General features: G+C 41.6%; 1 protein-coding gene and 1 long non-coding RNA gene across 5 annotated transcripts; one reads left to right on the forward strand and one right to left on the reverse strand.

The window, feature by feature from the left end:
• Window positions 1–100: 100 nt before the first annotated feature.
• Window positions 101–12,883, reverse strand: LOC118156540. Its single transcript, XR_004746308.1, has 3 exons — window positions 12,660–12,883; window positions 12,362–12,433; window positions 101–120 (listed from the first exon to the last, which is right to left on the reverse strand). It is a non-coding gene; the product is annotated as an uncharacterized LOC118156540 (long non-coding RNA).
• GPX8 (glutathione peroxidase 8 (putative)) lies at window positions 2,989–11,940 on the forward strand. Of its 4 annotated transcripts, none has more exons than XR_004746307.1 (4): window positions 3,067–3,411; window positions 4,015–4,276; window positions 6,102–6,356; window positions 11,448–11,940. XR_004746307.1 is itself a non-coding variant. In XM_035310669.1 (3 exons), exons 1-3 carry the CDS (start codon window positions 3,205–3,207, stop codon window positions 6,263–6,265), a joined length of 633 nt encoding a protein of 210 aa, XP_035166560.1. In that variant the 5' UTR covers window positions 3,067–3,204; the 3' UTR covers window positions 6,266–6,791. The 4 variants fall into 4 exon arrangements, 2 of the variants coding, with proteins under 2 accessions (XP_035166561.1, XP_035166560.1); XR_004746306.1 differs by lacking the exon at window positions 11,448–11,940 and adding an exon at window positions 10,445–11,365; XM_035310669.1 differs by lacking the exon at window positions 11,448–11,940 and having other exon boundaries at window positions 6,102–6,791.
• Window positions 12,884–19,910: the final 7,027 nt, after the last annotated feature.

The raw sequence follows: 19,910 nt of genomic DNA on the forward strand, positions 1-19,910 counted from the left end.
CGCGTGCAGCTGCTGCCCCCTGGTGACGATGGGGCTGCTGGCCACCGGGCCCCCGGCTGCCGGCCTCCTCTTCATGCAGCGCTTAAACCTCGAGTACGTGGTCCTCTCCGAGGCGGCGGCCTGCGCAAGCGGAGGGAGCCAAAACACCAGAGTGAGTCAGTCATCGCTTCACATTGCTCTGTCCCGTCACGCTGTTTCAAATCTGCGTGGGCTCGGCCCAGCTCCGAGCAGCAGGCCATGGCAATGGCCGAGCGGATGGCTGCAGACGTTCCCTGGGTGAGGACAGCTGCTTGGCCTGGCCTCTGCAAGGCAAGGGCAGCCTCCAGGGCCAGGGCTGCTGCGATGTTCATCCACACAGCTCCTGTGGATGCTGGACGCAGGAGTGCACCACGACAAGCAGGGTGTTTGCCACCCACTGCTGGCCCCAGCAGCGCACAGCAAAACTCGAACTGCATTCACTGAATTAAGATGTACTGCAGACCTCTACGTTAGGATGAAAATCTCAGAGATCTCAGGTGAGCAACTTTTTACACTGTCACACGTGTAATTAGTGTAAATTCAATTACTTGCTTGTGAACAGGTACAGCTAATAACAAGGTGAAGAAGATTACTCTGAACGCAGCAAGTGATGGGATTTACTTTTTCCACATCACACAGGGGAAGCAGCAACTCTCAGCTGCAGTAGAGTAACACAGGAGTTATTCAAAGCTAGGAGCAGTCACAACTTTCAGGTAGCTGATCAGCACAATATTTACCTTTCCACAAAGAAATACTCAAATAAACCGAAGTATGAAAGTTAAGAACTTGAAGGGTCTAAGTACAAGAGATAAGTACATAGTGAGGAAAAAAATGGAGAAAGAAATTTAAAAAGGAAAAGGGAAGGGAAGGGGAGGGGAGGGAAGGGAAAGCGAGGGGAGGGGAGGGGAATCCTAGTTAGGTAAGTAACCCTGAATCATTTGACAGTGATATCAGGTAGAGACAATAGATAGAAACCTAAATAAGGGCCGACAAAATGTTACGTAAAACTTGACAAGCCTGAAGAGCAATTAATGCAAAGACATAAGTGGCATAACTGGTCCCTCTTGCTGTAATAGTCGCAAATGAAGATGCAGTTCATGTCACAGTCACAGAGAAAGTCTGCAGCACAGAAGAAAACCAGATTTGTGTCACTCATGCACTAGGATACAGCACTGACCTTTGAAAGACCCCAGACATTTTCAGATGTTTAGTTTGGCATTTTTGGGCTGGTCTCTCATGAGATAAGAGCATTCAGCAAACCTATCTTAGCTGTTTGGAACCAGGCTGGTTTTCTGATCTTTTCCCAAAGAAGGACTTTGATTTCTGAATCTTCTCACCTCCAGCATGCCATGCTCATGGTGTTATATTTAATGTTACACTTAATTTATTTAGGCATACTAAATTAAGATCAAATGACAGATTTACATTTCTTACTTTTAAATCCATACATAAAAGGCCGTTCTTAAACAAGAGTGTCAGAGAAATTGAATAATACCGAATGCAAGACTGCTTTTCAGGACAGTTTTAAGGCAATATTTTAGGGCAACAAGTGAAAGTATCAGCAACAGTAAGGAAGCACCGCAAGTATAATAGGCTTCAGAATCATTGTTGGATACTTCTGTAAGTGTTTATAGTATATTAAGCATTAAGTTCTGTTATTTTTTCATTACTTCTGACATTACTTCTGTGCAAATTACAAGCTATCAAGATGTAACTTAAACTCTACCATCCTGCATGGATTTTCTGAAATCAAACACACTCAAACTTGCTCTTGAAGTCACAATTAGTCATCTGTGTTTGCTTTCTGACTACAGCTTTGTTCCTTTCATCACACAAGTCTGCACCATTTCTGTCCCCTCTACTGAAACTCTTAGAGCTCACTGCCAGGCAGACATCAAGCTTCACATAACCCCTAGGTCAGAAGAAAAATCCATATAAGTACTGAAATTTCATAGTATATCACAAGCATCCCTCTGTCTATAGAACTGTATGAAACACTTTATAAAGTCTTGTTAAAATAAATGAATGTGGAGCTTAGCTATTTAGAGAATGTGGTAGAAACTGCTGAATATACCGTTATCATATTGTATAAATCAAAGGTAGTTGAGGTGATATCAAAGCCCACAAAAAGCAACAGACACCCAAATTCCAGGTTTCACCTTCGGAAAGTCCTGTTCTATTCTCATCCCTAAAGAGGTACCCTCTGACTGAAGGGGAAAAAAAAAAAAAAAAAAAAAAAAAAGCTGACAGAAAGGCAATAGCAAATGGACAGAAAGAAAGAAATAAAGAAAATCTAAACAAGACATGATGAAAGATAGAGAAAAATTGTGTTCCATGTCCATGAGTTGTCACCACTACATGTCAGAAACGGAGGGCAAGAAGCAAACACCTTTAAAACACAAAACAATTAAAGGCAGGCAGAGAAGTCACCAGACTTGCATGACTTTGAAGTTGCGACTGTCTTTCACAATTGCCTCAGCAAAACATCACTGGAGCTGCATGGCTTAGATCTGAGACTCAGCTAACTCATTCTGCTTTTGTGCAGACCTTACATCTTCTTATGTCCCCATAGCTAGCAGCCAGGTAGTCAGTAGCAGTAAAAAAGCAACCTATTTTCCATCATGTTTTGTGTCCCCTCAATTAAATATATATGTATATATAAGCATATATATATACGTGATTTTCTTCCCTTTTGCTAACCCGTAAAGAAGGTTTCCCCTGCTCATAAGCTGCAAAACAGTTTTACAAAGCTGCCTGTTTCACACAGCATCTCATGCAAACAGGCTTCTGCAATACTGCTCTCCTTGCTAAGGTCAGGGGCACCTGAGGGGCCGAGGGCAAATGCTGGAGCTGCGTTACAGACACATAAATGAGGCCCCAGGCAGTTCTCAGGTCAGCGTGCAGGCGAACACTGCAGTTACTCCACAGAGGTCAGCCAGACAGAGCAATCTGCATCGTTAGGTGAAGGAGCACACTTTTCATTCACTTCTTTTCCCAGCAGGAGGCATTTTCCTACTTTAACGAGCGCTCTGGAGCCCAGCAGAGGCATTGTGAAGTGAAGCATCTGTTTCTGCAACAGGGACAAAACGAGCAGCGTGTCCTTTTTAGTCCGAGTTGCCAGTTTCATGTTTCAGCTCCGCCTTCGCATTCCGGGCCTGCCCCGGCTTCTCTCCCAAGTTTTCGAAGATGGAGCCTCTCACAACTACTTACCCTCTGAAATATTCAGTGCCCAAAGCCAGGGTCTTTGTTGTTTTTCTGTCTATGGTTTTATGTACTGCAGTTCTCTGCATACTGCAACTCAGATTTTTTAAACCTAAAACCAAAGACTTTTATTCTTTCGAAGTCAAGGATTCACGAGGAAGGATCGTTTCACTGGAGAAGTACAGAGGGAAAGTAAGTTACAGCTTCGTTTTATCTTTTTCTTGATTTTTTTTAATGAAAAACTAACATCCATTGGTAAGAAAACAAAGAGGTTGTGGGAATTTATGGCAGAAATTTGTGCTATCTTCCTATTATGTAAACAGTAAACTACAGATTTTTTTTTTCTAGGCCTGCTTCCAGAATTAACCATTAGAGCTAATAAATTAAGAAAGAATTATTATAAATCAATATGATATAATAATGGAATTTGTGCATTTTAATCTTAGTTAAGAATGATAACACGTTGTGTTGAATTTTAGACGCTGATCTGAGAAATACCATTTTAATGCCTGTTCTAAATATCTGTTGTTTTGTGGTTTTTTTACATGCTTATGTTTAAACAAAGCTGTAATTTAAGTTTATCCATTTACTGGATGTTTAAAGAAGGATGTCTCAAAGTGAATACCTCCAGCAGCTATCACTCTTATCAGTTTAATGAAATTATGATCAGAGAGATTAAGTCAAGCTCTCAGGAAGGAATAGTGTGGTATTGAGATATGTCACATTACGACTTAATTGAAATTTCTGTGCCATCTCAGGTTTCTTCCTCAATGTTCTGACTTTATTTCTTCAAAGGCAACTTTGGTTGTAAACGTGGCGAGTTACTGCCAGAACACAGACAAAAACTACATCGCCCTGCAAGAGCTACACAGGGAGTTTGGTCCCTCCCACTTCACTGTGCTGGCCTTTCCCTGCAACCAGTTCGGAGAATCAGAGCCTAGCTCAAGCCAGGAAATAGAGGCTTTTGCCAAAGGAAACTATGGAGTAACTTTCCCTGTTTTCCACAAAATCAAGATCCTGGGATCAGAAGCAGAACCCGCGTTTAAATTTCTAATAGGTAACTATTTTCTTTGGTATACTGAGCTGCCTGTAACCACAGGACTCGCCCTCCATTCCTGTAGGAGTCTGTTTGACAGGCCTAGTCTGAGCACGCATCATAGTCTATGGAGAGAAACAGGCACTCTTTGCACACAATTTGTCTCATTTGAATGTGGATATTGAGGAATAGAAAAGTCAGAAGACCCTGAGAGCATCTGCTTCTCCCCACTGAAGATAAAAACAGCATACTGTGACCAGCCCAGCTAGAAATATCCAATCTGATGGATATGTAAACCAGAGTGTGAATACACCCCCTACAAATCCTGCTTCAGATTATATGATTTCTGTTGGAAAACAAGTTTATTTTACAAGGAGAGGTGTAACTATGGGTGTCTTAATATTACTGGAAGATATAACATAATGCATACAGATGAGAAGATTCCTTTTTTACCAGAGTCATATGTCCACCTTATGTGGGATCCATTGCAAATCAAGAGCATACAGTAGGATACATAACCACTAATTTGCATTAATTTATCTTGTAACCTTAGGGCCCAACCTGTAGAATGGGCTTGTGCAAATATTGTGAAGTCCTGTAACAGCAAACATTTACTGACTTAGAGCCTCATACTCTCACAAGCAAAATGAAACTCTATTTAGTTGATCAAGAAGCTCACAAACTTAAAGCTGGCTTAAAACACCTCCCTGAATTTTCCTGAGCTTTGGCCAGGTCTTTTATCCATACTAAACACTGATATTATGAAAGAAAGGATACTTAGGACATAACCACTTGCTATAACATCTTTTTAACTAGAAAATGGGGTAGGAGAAGGCCCAAGCTTTTATTCCATTTCCCTGCCCCAGACAGGATCACAAGTACCTAACCAATATTATAGGTGCTTCTCCAAACTTTACCATTACGGTAGTCCTATGAGAAGCTCCAAAACCTCCCAGCCTGTTCCAGTTCTTCATAACCCCTTGTGAGAAAGCTCTTTCAACATCTAAATGAAATGTCTCTCACCACTTAATATTGTTTCTTGCTATATTCTCTGTTATACCTTCTATGTTCTTGAAAATTATTATCACAGCCCTCCTCATTTATCACTGCCACTGTGTTTCTTCCTACCTGCTCTTACGCATGTCACTGAAGACGTCAGGTGAAGCCTCGTTGCTCTGAGTTGCCCTGATCTCAGGTGGAATTTCTGAATGCACTCTGGAGGTGCCTCTCAATTCATTATAGAAAAGACTAGGGCAAGTAGGTATCAAAGTTGGGTGGGATGAATCCAGGCCTCGGACTCAGATTCTAATTCAAGTGCAATCAGTGTCAGACGTTAATATCTACATAAAAACAGGACTGCCATATTCACACATTCAGTTCTTACTTGACATACTGTTTGCACACAGGGAAAAGGGTCCTCTGGTACTTAAATTTTTGACATAAGGTCTTTCTTTTCCTGAGTTCCTTTGGTTCATATGCAATTACTGTGCATCTTCAATTAAAGAAGCAACTGTTTCTTTCATTTGGTTGTGTAGACAATCAGAGGGTTCAACATCTTCATGCTACGTCCCCTTCTGACTCTGACTGCTAGCTAGCATTTTTCCAGCACTGCCAGATAGTCTAGTGCAAAAAGAATTCACTGGCAGTATAACATGATGCCAGGGCCTTCACGCAACTACTTCTTGTTGCTTTCATAGCAGCAAGGCATTTTGCCAGTAAGACCGTGTCCAAACTTCTAGGAAAGAACAAGGTAGGATTGCTTCGAAATAAATAGCTGAAGAATCACTGTAGGATAATGAAACAATTACAAGAGTAAGGGAGCCACTAAAAAATACCATTCTTACAGATTCTTCAAAGAAGGAGCCTCGGTGGAATTTCTGGAAGTACTTGGTCAGTCCTGAGGGTAAAGTTGTGAAATTCTGGAGACCTGAAGAGCCCGTAGAAAGTATCAAGCCAGAAGTAGCATCATTAATCAGGCAAATCATCATGAAGAAAAGAGAAGACCTTTGAAAAAGCCATTCACTCTGTGAATCCATTCAACAGCATGGTTGTACAGCCTTACTACATTCCTGAGAAATGCTGCTAGAAGTTAAACCATCAGGTGATTTATTTTTATTTTCTCTTTAGTGTTAGCATTTTCAGCTACAGTATGTCAATTAGTGTTGGGGTGGCTCCTCCAACAGCCTTGAGAGCCACTAAGGTCAATAAGAATGGCAAGACACTCAGTACCTTGCAGGCATGGATGTTCAATTTGCATATTGTTTTTGAATGTTTCTTTACATTTGCTAATAGCTAACAGCAATTTTCACCAGCAGGAAGATAGCTAAAAGGAAGAGGATTGCAGATAAATTACTTGGTATTTGCACAGAAGACATTTTGTTTCCCATCTACTAATGACAAATTGGTTTTGAGACAAATTCAAGTGACCATACTAGCTTTGCAATATTGACAGAGGAAAATTATTGAACTGTGGAGCTTTCAACTAAGTTGTAAAAACCTGTACATAGAATTAATATTATTAAAAGAAAAAGAAAACTAATCAAATGCAAAACTGTTTCCTTGCTCGCTTTGTGTGGTTTGATTCATTGTACTTTTCACCTTTACAGCAACACCTTTAACTTCTTTAGCCTGCTCCGTACATTTGCCGTACAATACAATGCCTTGACAGTGCACACATGTCCTGCTGGATTTCCTGTCTTCTGACCTGGATGAAGGCAGGGCTTGTGTGCATATACATGGTGGCTTACAGCAGGAGTCAAGGGGCAACAAAAATAAACAGCATGGCTCTCTAACAAATATCCTCAAGCACAGCTTTCTGAGGCTATCCAATACAATGCTCCTAATAAAAAAAGCCACCTAATAAAAAAAGTCTTGAATAGAAACATTTGAAGAAGACAAAGGTTCATGCCTCAAGCATTGCTCTTCTCACCTTGCAGTTTCCCCTCCCCAGCATGTAACTGCAATGTCATTTCCAGTTTGACATTCCATCATTCTAGTTCATTCCATCATTCTATTCCATCATTCTAGTTCAAACTGCCAAATATTCTGATTGATCTGTCTGTTGAAGGGAGAAAATAAATTGGAATAAAGAACCCTATGCCACCTGTCTGAAAGGAAAGCTGAGAGAACAGGATCAAGAGAAATCAGTATCTCGTATATGAGAGTGAACAGGCAGAATTAGTGCTGCTCTGTAAGACTAGCAATGTCTGAAAACAATTAAAAAAACAACAACAACAACAAACTTTTGCCTGAGAAAACACTCATTGAATTTCTTACTGCTTGGTCAGAATCTGATATATCTATCTGTAGAAGTGTGAGTGTAGGTACCATTCTAATGTAGGTACCATTCAGTCCTGAATCTGAGCAGAGTTTTATTTTTTCAAGGTTACTGTTTAATTAGTGTTCCCCAAAAAACTGACTATGTTTGTTCTTCGTGAGACATGCCAACTATTCCAATGTAATATTTAAGACAGATCACTGGTAAACTAAACACATCCTTAAAACAAAGTTGTTCCAAGGTAAAAATAAAGCATCCTTAACTGTCAAATTTGCACAGACTTAGTAAGGAGAATAAATAAAATTAGAGCACTGTTATACAAGCACACATTTATCTATGCTCAAAAGTAAGCACAATAATAGATGTATGCATATTTGTATAAATACCCACTTAAAGTTTAAATTAGAAATTGCATATAAAATATATATACTAAACTAAAATCACTATGAACAGATTAAAACCTATTTATTGGACTTTTCAATAATCCCAACAACTTCAGCTAAAACTGCCTCTAAGTTTAACAGAATTTAGTCCACAAATGTTAAGGTTTCTTCAATTCCATTTAAGCATAACCTATTGCATCCTTGATCCTAATGCTTTATTTATATCCTTCACTCTTAGGTCTCTTCTTTTTCTCCAACAAATACCATTAACCTGTCAGCTCCTATTTCCAAAAATTTACCCAGGAGTGCAAATACTCTAAATCTACTTCAGTCACTGGACATGTCCCTGTTAATTCAAGCATTATCAGAAAATATTTGTTTGCTGAGACCATACATCAATGTTCCAGTAAATACAAACAATACTAAAGGAGCTGTGAAGTCACAGGATGACTTCCAAACTAAAATTCATGTCAGACCAGAACCCCTTTTTCTCATGCTCCTGTCTCTGACAAAAGATGATTATGTTACTTGTACTCCCTATGGATAACAGACCGTGTTATCACCTGACCTGTCTCAGTTATGGTGAAGCCAAAAAAATGCCAGGTGTGCAAACAATTACACAGACAGATTTTGAACTCTGGCTCTGGGCAACTTACTTACCTGGATGTTGCTCCTGTCATTCTGAAACATTGCACATGAATGACCTGTAGCCCTAGTGGCTTGATTTCTCCATTTAAAAAGCAAAAATAAATACTATTTCCACATCTAAACATGTCCCTAGAGCACAGTCACTAAGGAAGAAGGGCTTTGTAGAAGCACTTCATGTCAGTCCTCGTTACAGCAATACGTTTCTTACGGCTGTCTGTGGCTCTAGTTTGGTTCTACTAGTGTGGAATTGACAAACTTCTGAGCACCTATGATTCATGAGAAATTTCTATCCCTAACACCCTTTGATCATTTTTAACTATTTTTTGATCAAAGGAAGCAAGTTTCAGAGAATCAAAAGTGCTGCTTTTCTGCCAGCTCTCATTTAAGTCAGCTTAGCCTAAGCTGAAGCCACACACCCCTCCTCCTGCAGAAAGACCTGCAGCTGTTAAGAAAAAGCCAAGAGTTTCCAAATCGCTTCTGTGGTTCCACTGTCTTCTTTTTGACACTGCTCTGACTGCTCCAAAGGCATTAGCCTTTGTTAGTAGGGCTCTGTGTAGCCTTAGGATCATATTTAGTGGTGGAAGAAAACATATTCACAAGGGGCCCAAACCTGAAACTTTTACTGAAGTTACTGAACTTACGTAAATCAGTAATTTCTTTAGAAACCAATTGGATTAGCTGTGTAATTGTGTAAAATACACTCAAATACATTTTTATACATGCATGCAGTTTGTGTAACCTAGCACACCTCCTTTCAGTCAGGGGAACTAGTGTAGCACAGGGCCCCACACCAGCTAAGGATGCGATGAGGTATTTATAGCAACAGTTTTTATATTCTTGTCTCAACGGTGATGCAGTGATGTGCTGATGTGGCAGTGTAGTTAGTTGCTGGTGTACGGAGACCAGCTAACTAACAATACACTGCCTAATCACCACACACAGCACTAGGATCAACCTAAGTCTGGAGAGCTTCACAACGTTGTTCCCATTTCTCTTCCTAGAAGGCCTTCACTTAGATGGTTTGCAAGGTACATTACTTGTTTTGGGTGCTCCCATAATGAAGAGTTTCTTTTGCATTCCATAAAGAGAAAGTGCAGAGATGAGGACAGAGGTAACATTCTGATGCCTGTAGCAGTATGTTTGACAGAAGCTTACAATGTAATATGGATTAAAAGGATCCATTTCCTTCCAGCCTGTAACCTGTCAAAGAATAATATATGTCCTATTCAAACTGCTGTTGTCTCCTGGTGAGAATATGTGCAGTTTTTTAGGACACCCATGTTCACAAATTAAGCCATTAAGCAAGGGGAGAAAAAACTTTAAAATTGACTTTCGTTTTTTAGAATGGAAAGGTAATTATTGTTCAGTAATAGCCTTCAGGCAGTTAGCAAAATGTGATTTTAAGCCTTTCCAACTTACAATTACCCAATGCAAAAAAAATCTTTTAATAAAATTTTAAAAAATAAATAACATGTTTTTAGTTGTTCTTCTTTTGTTTTAAGAAAACTTCCAGAGAAAATAAAGTTGTATGAATTTTTATCAAACCTGAAATAATTATTGAATTAATTACCTGCCTGTTTCAAGCATTTATAAACTTCCTACTACCTTGGTATCTAAAAGCAGACAAAAAACAGAATCTAAACCAACCAAAAATTCTCTCAATTCTTTGGATAAGGGGAATACAATATACAACTATAATACTGAAAATGAGCCTGGCAGTCAAAAAAGAGTAATAATCAAATGGACCCAGAAGTTTCCTTTTACAAAAGCAGTAGCTCTCCAGTTTGATGCTAAAGGTATGTGCATCAGGATAGCAACTGCATGTTAGCTGGTGTCAGAATTTCAACCAGCTAACATACACTGCCATCCTGTCACACACAGGTGCACCACCTCCCTTACTGGAAATCAGATTCAACATAAACAGTGATGGACTGGCCCTGCAGCTGGTGACAGTGCAGAAGTGACTGCTACATTCAAATACAGCAGCCACCTAACAGCACACTGCCTACAAGCCACAGAATTTGTGCAGAGTGAGATTTCTCCTTAAATGCATGTGCTTGGAGACATTTACCTGAATTCAGCATTGTTAACCTCTTCCAAGTTTCATGTTTAATATACATATAAATACTCACATATGTATGTTCAAGCAGTAAATACTTGCATGAAATGGATGACACATATAAGTTTAAGATTTGAATTAAAGCAATTTTACAAAACCCACTTGGAATCTGAGAAGTATCAGACTCCAGACTATCAAAAAGGAATTGGAAATTGTTGCAAACAGTTTCGTGCCTTGCCTTGTACCAGCACCAGTGTAGTATGTTATCTCCACAAGTTAATTAGTATCGTACACACTTACTTCAGTCCTTTTCTTCCTTGAGCATCCATATTGGTCATTGTGTGCGCCCAGGCCTGGGACTAGATGAGTCAGGAATATAACTCAGTATAGTTAATTTTCTTATTTTGAAATACAAATCATTACTGTTTAGTTCATAGCACAAATTGACTTCAGGTGATGAGGCACACTGTACCTCCTTTACAGAAAGATGCGTAAGGAATCTAAGATTCAAGCTCATGGATTTAGGCTGGATGGAGGTGAAATTTTACCTACAACATCTATTTTGAAAAAAAGCCCTTTGAAGTCATGCTGAAGGCAATCACTGAGTTAAATGTTTTGGATCAAAGTAAATTAATACCAAATATTAATACCAAATTTGAAGACTTCCCTTTGTTCTTAAAAGCAAAGCTTAGGTCACTGAAAATAAATCTCACCAATCCTGAACTCACAATACAAAACAAAACACTAAAACATTTACTTGCCAGAATGCTGCTGTTAGCAGCTACAGAGTAGTGTTGGCTAATTGCTTTCTGGTTTGTTCCACAGCAAGACGAGGCCACCTCTTGAGTTTTCCACGATGCTTTTGAATGCAACAATATGGAGTGCAGCTAGCAGCTGTTCACACCTCTGAGACAACAGCCAGCTAACAGGCACTGCCAGACTGCTACATTCTGCTGTTTTGGACATTGGCTCCCCCTCGGCCCCCGTGAGAACCTTCTTCTCCCAGAGCCCAGTCATTGCTCACTTTAACAACACAGCTTTTCCCACGGGGTCACTTACAGAACATTTTTATTTTGGGGTGACATTCTCAGTGTGCTGGTGGCAACATTTATACGACTGTGCACTGCTTATCTCCTAGTTCAGCGCTTTCATTGTGGTCATTCCTTTTACACCTTCACCCAGTCAGTCACTTCATGCATTCCATTCTCACTAGGTTTTGTGATACTTGTCAAATCCATAAGGTGCAAGCTGCCTGTATTTTGCATTTTGCTTACTGTCAAGCATACTGTTGGTGAATATTATGTTTTTTATCTATGTACCTACTGTATACGTGAGTTCTGTGTGGTCCTTTTTATCTTTACCACCCTCTAAATGTGGACAAGTCAGCTTGCAGTGCCAGTAAAAAGACAACATTGTAGATCTGCACAATCTCTTAAATCAAATCAAGCAATGCTTGCTTTTAAACAGCAAGTAGTCCCTCTAGTGCCAAGAGAGAATCTCTCGTGGTTTTGAATCCTTCCCTCAACAGGTGTCACTATCATAACTTGTGTCTTCCAAACATTTCAGATCTTGTAGTTAAGAAAGCATGTTAAGAATTAACAGGAAAGGAAAAAATATCATTTCTTTTTTCAAAATCACTGATTTTCTGCAGCTTCCTCCTTTCCCTCCCCACACAATCAAAAAGAGCAACACTAGCACAACGCACACAGCGAGGAGTGAAGGTCTGTGCCTGCCCTTACCTCGGTCACTTTCTGTAGGCTTTGCTCTCTGCTCCGCTTCAGGTCTTTTCCGAGCGTTCGCATCTCCTTTTCCTTGAAAGAAACAGAGGCACAACACTTAGCACACACACTGCTCTCAGCAGGGCCACAGTTCCCTCACCCTGCATTGCCGGTGGCCAAGCCTGGCCATTTGTGAGGTTTCACCACCCGCTGAAGGGGCTGATGGTGGCCTTCAACCAGCTCCTTGGATGTGACCATCCCCAGGCCACCAACAGCCCCCATGTCCCCACAGAGCGCTGGGCACCCCAAGCGCAGTTACCCATAAGAAATCCTCATCCATCCTCGTCCTCCTCACAGCAGATTTCTCTAATTTCCACTCCATCTCTGCCGGGCCTGGCTGAACCCACCGCCTCAGGCAAGCTGTTGGCCTGACACATGGGGGGGGACAGCACAGGTGTGGGGAAAGCAGGCTGGGTGGCACCTTGTGGGCACGGAAACTCGTGGGGACGGCAATTTACGGGCACGGCGACTTGTGGGCACGACAGCCTGTGGGCACGGCGACTTGTGCCCAACCCCTAGGCCAGCCGTCCGGCCGGGGTGCCGGTGCCGTCCCGGCCGCCTGGCGCTCCCCTCAATTTAAGCACCCGCGGGCGTCCCTCCCGGCCCCTCCCCGGCCCGGCGCGGCCCGGCTCTGCCCGCCGGCGGGACGCGGCGCTCCCGGGCTGTGTGGCGGCGCCAAGGAGCGGCGGCGGAGGCGGGCGGCCGAGGATGGCGGCGCGGCGCGGCGGGACCCGGGCGGCCGCGGGGAGAAGCGGGGCAGAGGCGGGAGGGCCTGCCGCCACCCCCGGGACGGGCAGCGGGAGGCCGGGCCCGCGGAGGGCAGAGGTTTTGTGGTGTGGTTCCCCAGACCCTAACCTGAGCGGGGCCTGAAGGGCAGCACGAGAAACCACGCTCATGGCCGTAACGTGAAATCATTTGCCTTAATGTCATAGACAAGTTAGGGGAGAAGCTGTGCAGGAGCGTGTTATCCCAGCAGGTGAGTTGCTTACTCACTTGTTTTACAGCCACTCATAGTCACTTAGTCACTCATTTCACCCCCAAGGGCCTGACTGTAGGTTAAGAATTACCACTACGTATCGCTCCCATATGTTACTCAGAATAGTTCGGAACAGTACTTTTTCAGCCTTTGCAATAGGTATGAAATTTTCTATGCCACTTAAGTTTTCAACCACCGAAAGCTGAGAGCCACACAGCATGTAAAAGAGCCCATTTTGCCCCATTCTAGCTTTTGTGACTCAGAATCAATGTTAGAGGTGTTAATTTCTCAGAGTATGAGGTGCGATGCCACTTACAGAAATGTGGCCAGTTTCTTTCTCTCTTTTCCCCCAGGAAATGAGAGATTTTTCTGACTTCCCAGTTGGAAACGTCCTGCTTGACAACAGAAGAGCTCTCCTGCAAAAATCTGCTCGTGTACAGTCCTGCTTTCCCAATCCGTTCAGTTCCTGTAGCTGCCTATGTAACACCTGGAAAAGAACATCATACAAGCAAGATAATGGGGGGAAATATTTTTGTTAATACCTTAGTTCTAAGCAAAACTTAAATATCAGAGGTAGAGCTATTATGCCAAATCAATGTAAAACATTCAAAAGCACCATTTTATTATCTCACTGTTTATCGGTACGGACAGAGCTAAAGACACCCAGGCTACAAAGTGGCTGAGTCACTCAAGATCATTTTAATGCTTGCTGTGAAACAAAAACAATACACACAGCATTGCAGGACTTCCATCACAAAGGCTTGTTTGCAATGCTTCAGGTGTTCGTTTAACTGAATATGAACTCTTCCTACAAGAGTAACGTTCAACAAACATTGCCAGAGAGTGTTTTTCTGCAGAGCCACTGCCTAACAGCAGCTGCTGGCATGCACTGCAAAACCAGCTCCTTTTAATACACAGTGAATCAGCAAGACTCAAACGAAGCATATCAGCTACATATTAGACCAGTGTCTGGGCCTCTAATGAAGCTTTTGCTTAGTGGAATTTACTGAGAAGTTTCTTTCAGATGAGCATATCTGTAGCAATGCAATTTTACATGGGACTAATTTGTCTCACAGTGCAAGGAGAGGGTTTGCAGTCTGAGAACTATATGGTCGCAAACTGGAATAAAAGCCAGAAGTCTTTCAAAGTCAACAAGCTTTAGTTTCAGCAAAGTAGAATTAGGATTAATCAAACTTCAGTGGAGAAAATATTAAAATATATTTCACAACCTTTACCCAAAATAATGATTATAAAGCAGTTTTCCAGTTGTCAAAGTCAAGTCAAATATGTTCCTAATTTTATTAAAAAGTGAGAGCTATAACCTGATGGGAAAGCGTGTACTTCAGTTTTCTAGGAACAGATGTCCCTTACTGAATATGATACTGTTAACCCCACTTGCTGATACTTGCAGTATGCTTTGTCCTGTGGAAGCAACTCCAAGTTCTGTTGAGAGCCTTGCGTTCATCCCCTGCACACAGACCTGGTGAATGAATCATGGGCCAACACACACATAGGCCTTAGTCATTTTTTCTGTGCGTCATCGTCGTTACACCAGGCCTGAGTTTACTCATCTTGTAGCTTAAACTTCTCCTTGCAGCTTGAGAAAAATAAACTAATTGCAGATGAAGGGCAGTGCACAAACTATTCCCAGCCACTAGCTGACACCTGGTAACTTGTTAGGACTCTTGATGATAATGTGGCTGCTACCTGAGAATCCAAGAGAGAAAAGAAGGTGAGATTAGCAGAGGAAGGCATTAAAGAATAAGTAATGTGACCCACTGCAACTGGTTTTACAAGCAGTGATTCCTGCCCATCAACCTTCAACTCGTGCATACAGATACTGTGAACAAATTTTAAGAAAAGATTTGGAGGTTTTTCTATAAAAGCTTCTGAATACTGATTAACAAGTGGAAAACACACCAAGATATTCTATATTTGCTAGTAACTTTAAAATAACTAGATCCTGAAATAAGTCAATAGTAGAAAAAAATCCAAACATAAGCAGGAGTGCCATAGGGTGGTACATTCACTCCTGCAATTGTGAATTGCTTTGTGTTTGTTAAAACTGATGTATTGGAATGTTGGGCAGGTTTTGTAACATCAAGGATATCCTTAAAACTCACTTCTTCACCTGAAGTGCCTGCCATTTAGGAAATGATGTGATAGGTGAGAGCTCTGTTGTCACCTAGAGACTGGACCTGAATTTTAAAAAACACAATTTTGTTTTTGGAAAGCTGTTCATAGCTGAACGTATAGCTTCTGAAGTGTTTCCAGCACTTCTCTAAAGTTTCTTCAAAGTGAAATAGAATCACAGAATCATTAGGGTTGGAAAAGACCTCCAAGATCATCTGGTCCAACCATCCCGCCAGCACCAATATCACGCATTAAACCTTGATATCACTGATATCACCCAACCACCCATGTCACTAAGCACCAAGTCCAACCTTTCTTTGAACACCCCCAGGGACAGTGACACCACCACTTTCCAAGCAATCCGTTCCAATGCCTGACTGCTCTGAGAAGAAATGCCTCCTAATTTCCCACCTGAACCTCCCCTGGCACAATTTGAGGCTATTCCCTCTTGTTCTATCACTAGTTACCTGTGAGAAGAGGCCAACTCCCACCTCCCCACACCTTCCTCTCAGGTAGTTGCAGAGAGCAATAATGTGTCCCCTGAGCCTCCTCTTCTCCAGACCAAACAACCCCAGTTCCCTCAGCCGCTCCTCACAGGACTTGTGTCCCAGGCCCTTCACCAGCTTCGTAGCCCTTCTCTGGACATGCTCCAAGGCCTCTATGTCCTTTTTGTACTGAGGGGCCCAAAACTGAACACAGTATTCAAGGTGCAGCCTCACCAGAGCAGAGTACAGGGGGACAATCACTTTCCTGGTAGTGGAAAGGTCATCATGATTAAATATCTTCATTTCACTGCAGACTCATTTCAGGCTCCACATTATGGAACATATGCAGACAATTGCTAAGTTATTTCACTTACAGACTGGAAATGTGGATTTCCAGAGCTCAGTTTGCAGTTCATTGTAAAAACATTCCCCTCACAAACAGTGTAATTTGTCCGTGATGGCTGTAGATGGTGCTGATATGTTGTGCTTGGTACATCCTTAAAAGGAAGGATCATCAAATCACCATCTCAATCACATAGTAATTTATGTTTCTTCTCATCTCCTTATCCTTGAGTTCTCTTCATTCTAATTTGTCATCGGCATCAGCAGACTCAGAATTTACTGAGATAAAATACCAGTTTATAGTTTGAAGGTGAGATGTGGACATCAACAGCAAGCTTCACAATGTTACCAGAGAATTAAGCCATGGCTGAAACAACACTTTTCAGGAAAAGTTGGATTCCTCATACACAGACTGCTGACCAAGCACCAGCAAGAGCAGTAGAGGTTCAGGTATCTCAGGATGTGGTAGTGAGGGTGCTCTTTGCCAAACGCTTGCTGACAAGAAATGATGCTAGCCTATGCTGAGTTCTGACAATTAGAAAGATCACAAGAAGTCATAGAAAATTGTCCTAAAGCAGTTGAACCACAGAATATCCTGAGGTGGAAGGAACCCACAAGGATCACTGAGTCCAACTCCTTGCTCCACACAGGACCACCCAAACATCAGACCTTCTGTCTGAGAGCATTGTCCAGATGCTTCTTGAACTCTGTCAGGCTTGGTGCCATGACCACAGCCCTGGGGAGCCTGTCCCAGTGCCCGACCACCCTCTGGGTGCAGAACCTTTCCCTAACCCCCAGCCTGACCCTCCCCTGTCCCAGCTCCATGCCATTCCCTTGGGTCCTGTCGCAGTCCCCAGAGAGCAGAGCTCAGCGCCTGCCCCTCCGCTCCCCTCGTGAGGAAGGAATAGATCAGAGGTTGTCTCTATTTCAGTGAAAGAGAAATGGAAACGAGGTTTCCACAGGTTAGAGAAACCTTCCTGCCTGAGGAGTGCTGGGACTCTAACATTGAATGCGTACAGGACCAAAATAATATAATTCTTTCACAACCTAATTAGTTTTCCAGAGAGGATGTAACCACTGTCTGTGATACCCAACTGGATAAACTAAAAAAAAGATGCAAACAATAGTGTTAAGAAAAAGTGACCCTTTCAGAAATGGGAGGGGTAAATCCAAATAATATTTAACAAAGTTTTGAGTTGCTCTTTGAAATAGGTGGGGAAAAATTTTTGGAACCATTTTGATGATTTTTTTTCCCTTTTGCAGTTGCAAAGCAGTATGAGATTTTTGGGAAGTAAAACTTCAAACTTCCTTCCAGCAAAAAAGGAGGCACCAGCTTTGTTAGGAACTCACAGAGCAGAGGTCTTGAGATATGGAAATTTCTTAGTTTTTCTTCCTATATTTATTCACTATTCTCTCTGGTTGTCAGCTAGTATCCCAGAAAGATCCCAGTCTTGTTGCCTGCTCAGTTATTTCAGTGCTGAGATACCTGTGAGTGGATTAGAGGAACAGTTCTTACAGTGGTGCAGAGCAAACTCTGAAGACTGACAGTAGTCATAGATAGTGGTTTCCATTTACAAAAGGCACCTTTGACCCTCAGGTGTTTCTGATGGTTGTGGTAAGGAGAGAAAGGGTGGGGAAGGAAGGAAGGAATCAGGAAAGGGAAGGGATTTGCTTCAGTTCATGTGGCCATTCTCTTCCCATCATTTCACACTTCATGAGCAGTCATTGTTTAGGTTCCAGTACGAAACGTTGTTGACAAGGCAACTGGAATATTCTGGCAGTGAATTCACAGCTTCGTTTTAGTGTACAAACCTTGTGTTATTAAGATGTCCTTCAGAGTACCAGGGTGACAAAAGTTCCTGCTTCTTTGCTGGGGCTTACCTTAAGCCATGAATGTAACATCTCAGTCTGGTAATTTGCTCATCAGATATCTCCTTTCACTTACCTTCACCTGCATAGTGAAAGTGTCTGTGAACATATGGGGAGTGAGCTCTGGAAATGTCTGTCCAGAGCTGTGGCACCTCAGCTGACCCCCAACACCTCAGACATTGAGGAAAATTTCATCTCCCATGCAGACAAGCAAGAAAACAAATAATAATAATAATAAATAAATAAAAGAACCTGAAACTGTTGCTTATGTGCTGCATTATGTCACTACAAGTGTGCTGCGTTTTCTGGATAGACTGACATGAGAACGATGGAGCACCATCTTTACGTTCTTCTGTCCTTTATGGGTTTGTACCACACCTTCCCATTGCTTAAACTTCTGTTATTTCCAGTGTTAAATTTAGCAATAAATAGTAGCCTACTTGACAAGTGTGCAAAAGTAGACTAAAAATTTCTTTAGTTCATGGAGGAATTTGTGTCAGCTTTTAAGGGTTTTTATTTGTTTGAAAAGAAGAAAAAAATAAAAACAGGAAAACAAGTGTACCAAGTGATACCTGCTGGGAAGGAGGCATTTTAATAAACTCTTAGACTTCTAATGCAACGCACTGTTGATTTCAAGGACTTTTGGTGTGACCTTTACCTTTCATAAAGCAATACATTTCATAATCAATTTCTTCAGCAGCAGACTATAGCAGTTACTTCTTCTTTCTGTTCAGCTGGCAGATCAAGAACCTTCCTGCTAGGTCATCCTTCTCTGTGCCTTCCTGCTAAGTTTCTCTCTTCAGTGTACACCCTCTTTTTTCTGTTTCTATGCACATTAAGAATCCGTTTTGGCAAGGCACTGCTACAAAGACTGTCTAAGGTAGGGCTCCCAGCACGGCAGAATCCCGCGCTTGCCCTGAGGGCTGTGCACAGCATACTGCACTTTGTTTGCCTTGGCTGCACTCCAGCCCAACTACTGAACCTCTGGGTCTGTTGCCAGCTGCCAGCTGTGTGTCTAAATGGTATTTTGACCTGGAATCCAGACATTCTGGATTAACAAACTGCCAAAATGCTGCCAAGACATGGTTCTTTCCAAAGCTTCTCTAGCAACTTCTGTTGGTAGCACAGGACCTAGTACATTACTGGTTACAACATAAGTTACAACAAAATTATATTATGTAAAAGCTAATTATGTGTTTGAATAATTATGGACTATAATATGTCTGAGTCTTGAGGAACTTGTAGATAATTCTTCTCAGGTTATCTTCTGAGACAGAGCAAGGTTTCTAATATCTTTTCCTGCATAAGGGGAATTAAATATACACACTTAAAAATGACATTCATCTCTCTTTGCAAACATATTTCAATTAAATCATTGCTGAGAGCTTCAGCTCCATCACCTGTGAATATCTAGCTACTTTTTAAATTTTTTTCATTCTCTTTTATTATGATGACTGAATTCGCAAAGATCAAACTGGGGAATAGAAAGTCAGAGGTCAAAGTGATTTATTAGTGATTGGCAACTTTAACATCAGTTTTGAAAGGGTGTGCTTTTTCCCAGTTGTGCCCTTATTACCGCTAGCTTATTCATGTGTGCCCATCTGATTTTCAATAATATATGAGATATTGCTCTTATACCATTTTGCTGTTGAACATGGCTGTTGAAAGAACATAGAAACATGTATGGACACATCTCATTTTCTAG

Source organism: Oxyura jamaicensis, chromosome Z, assembly GCF_011077185.1.
Source record: "Oxyura jamaicensis isolate SHBP4307 breed ruddy duck chromosome Z, BPBGC_Ojam_1.0, whole genome shotgun sequence".
NCBI classification, from domain to species: domain Eukaryota; kingdom Metazoa; phylum Chordata; class Aves; order Anseriformes; family Anatidae; genus Oxyura; species Oxyura jamaicensis.

Excerpts from the sequence above, each read along its gene's own strand:
- GPX8 (XM_035310669.1), top strand. The coding sequence starts at position 3,205 with ATGGAGCCTCTCACAACTACTTACCCTCTGAAATATTCAGTGCCCAAA. Across the intron at positions 3,412-4,014 it reads TGGAGAAGTACAGAGGGAAA|GCAACTTTGGTTGTAAACGT; the intron begins GTAAGTTACAGC and ends ATTTCTTCAAAG. Across the intron at positions 4,277-6,101 it reads CGCGTTTAAATTTCTAATAG|ATTCTTCAAAGAAGGAGCCT; the intron begins GTAACTATTTTC and ends CCATTCTTACAG.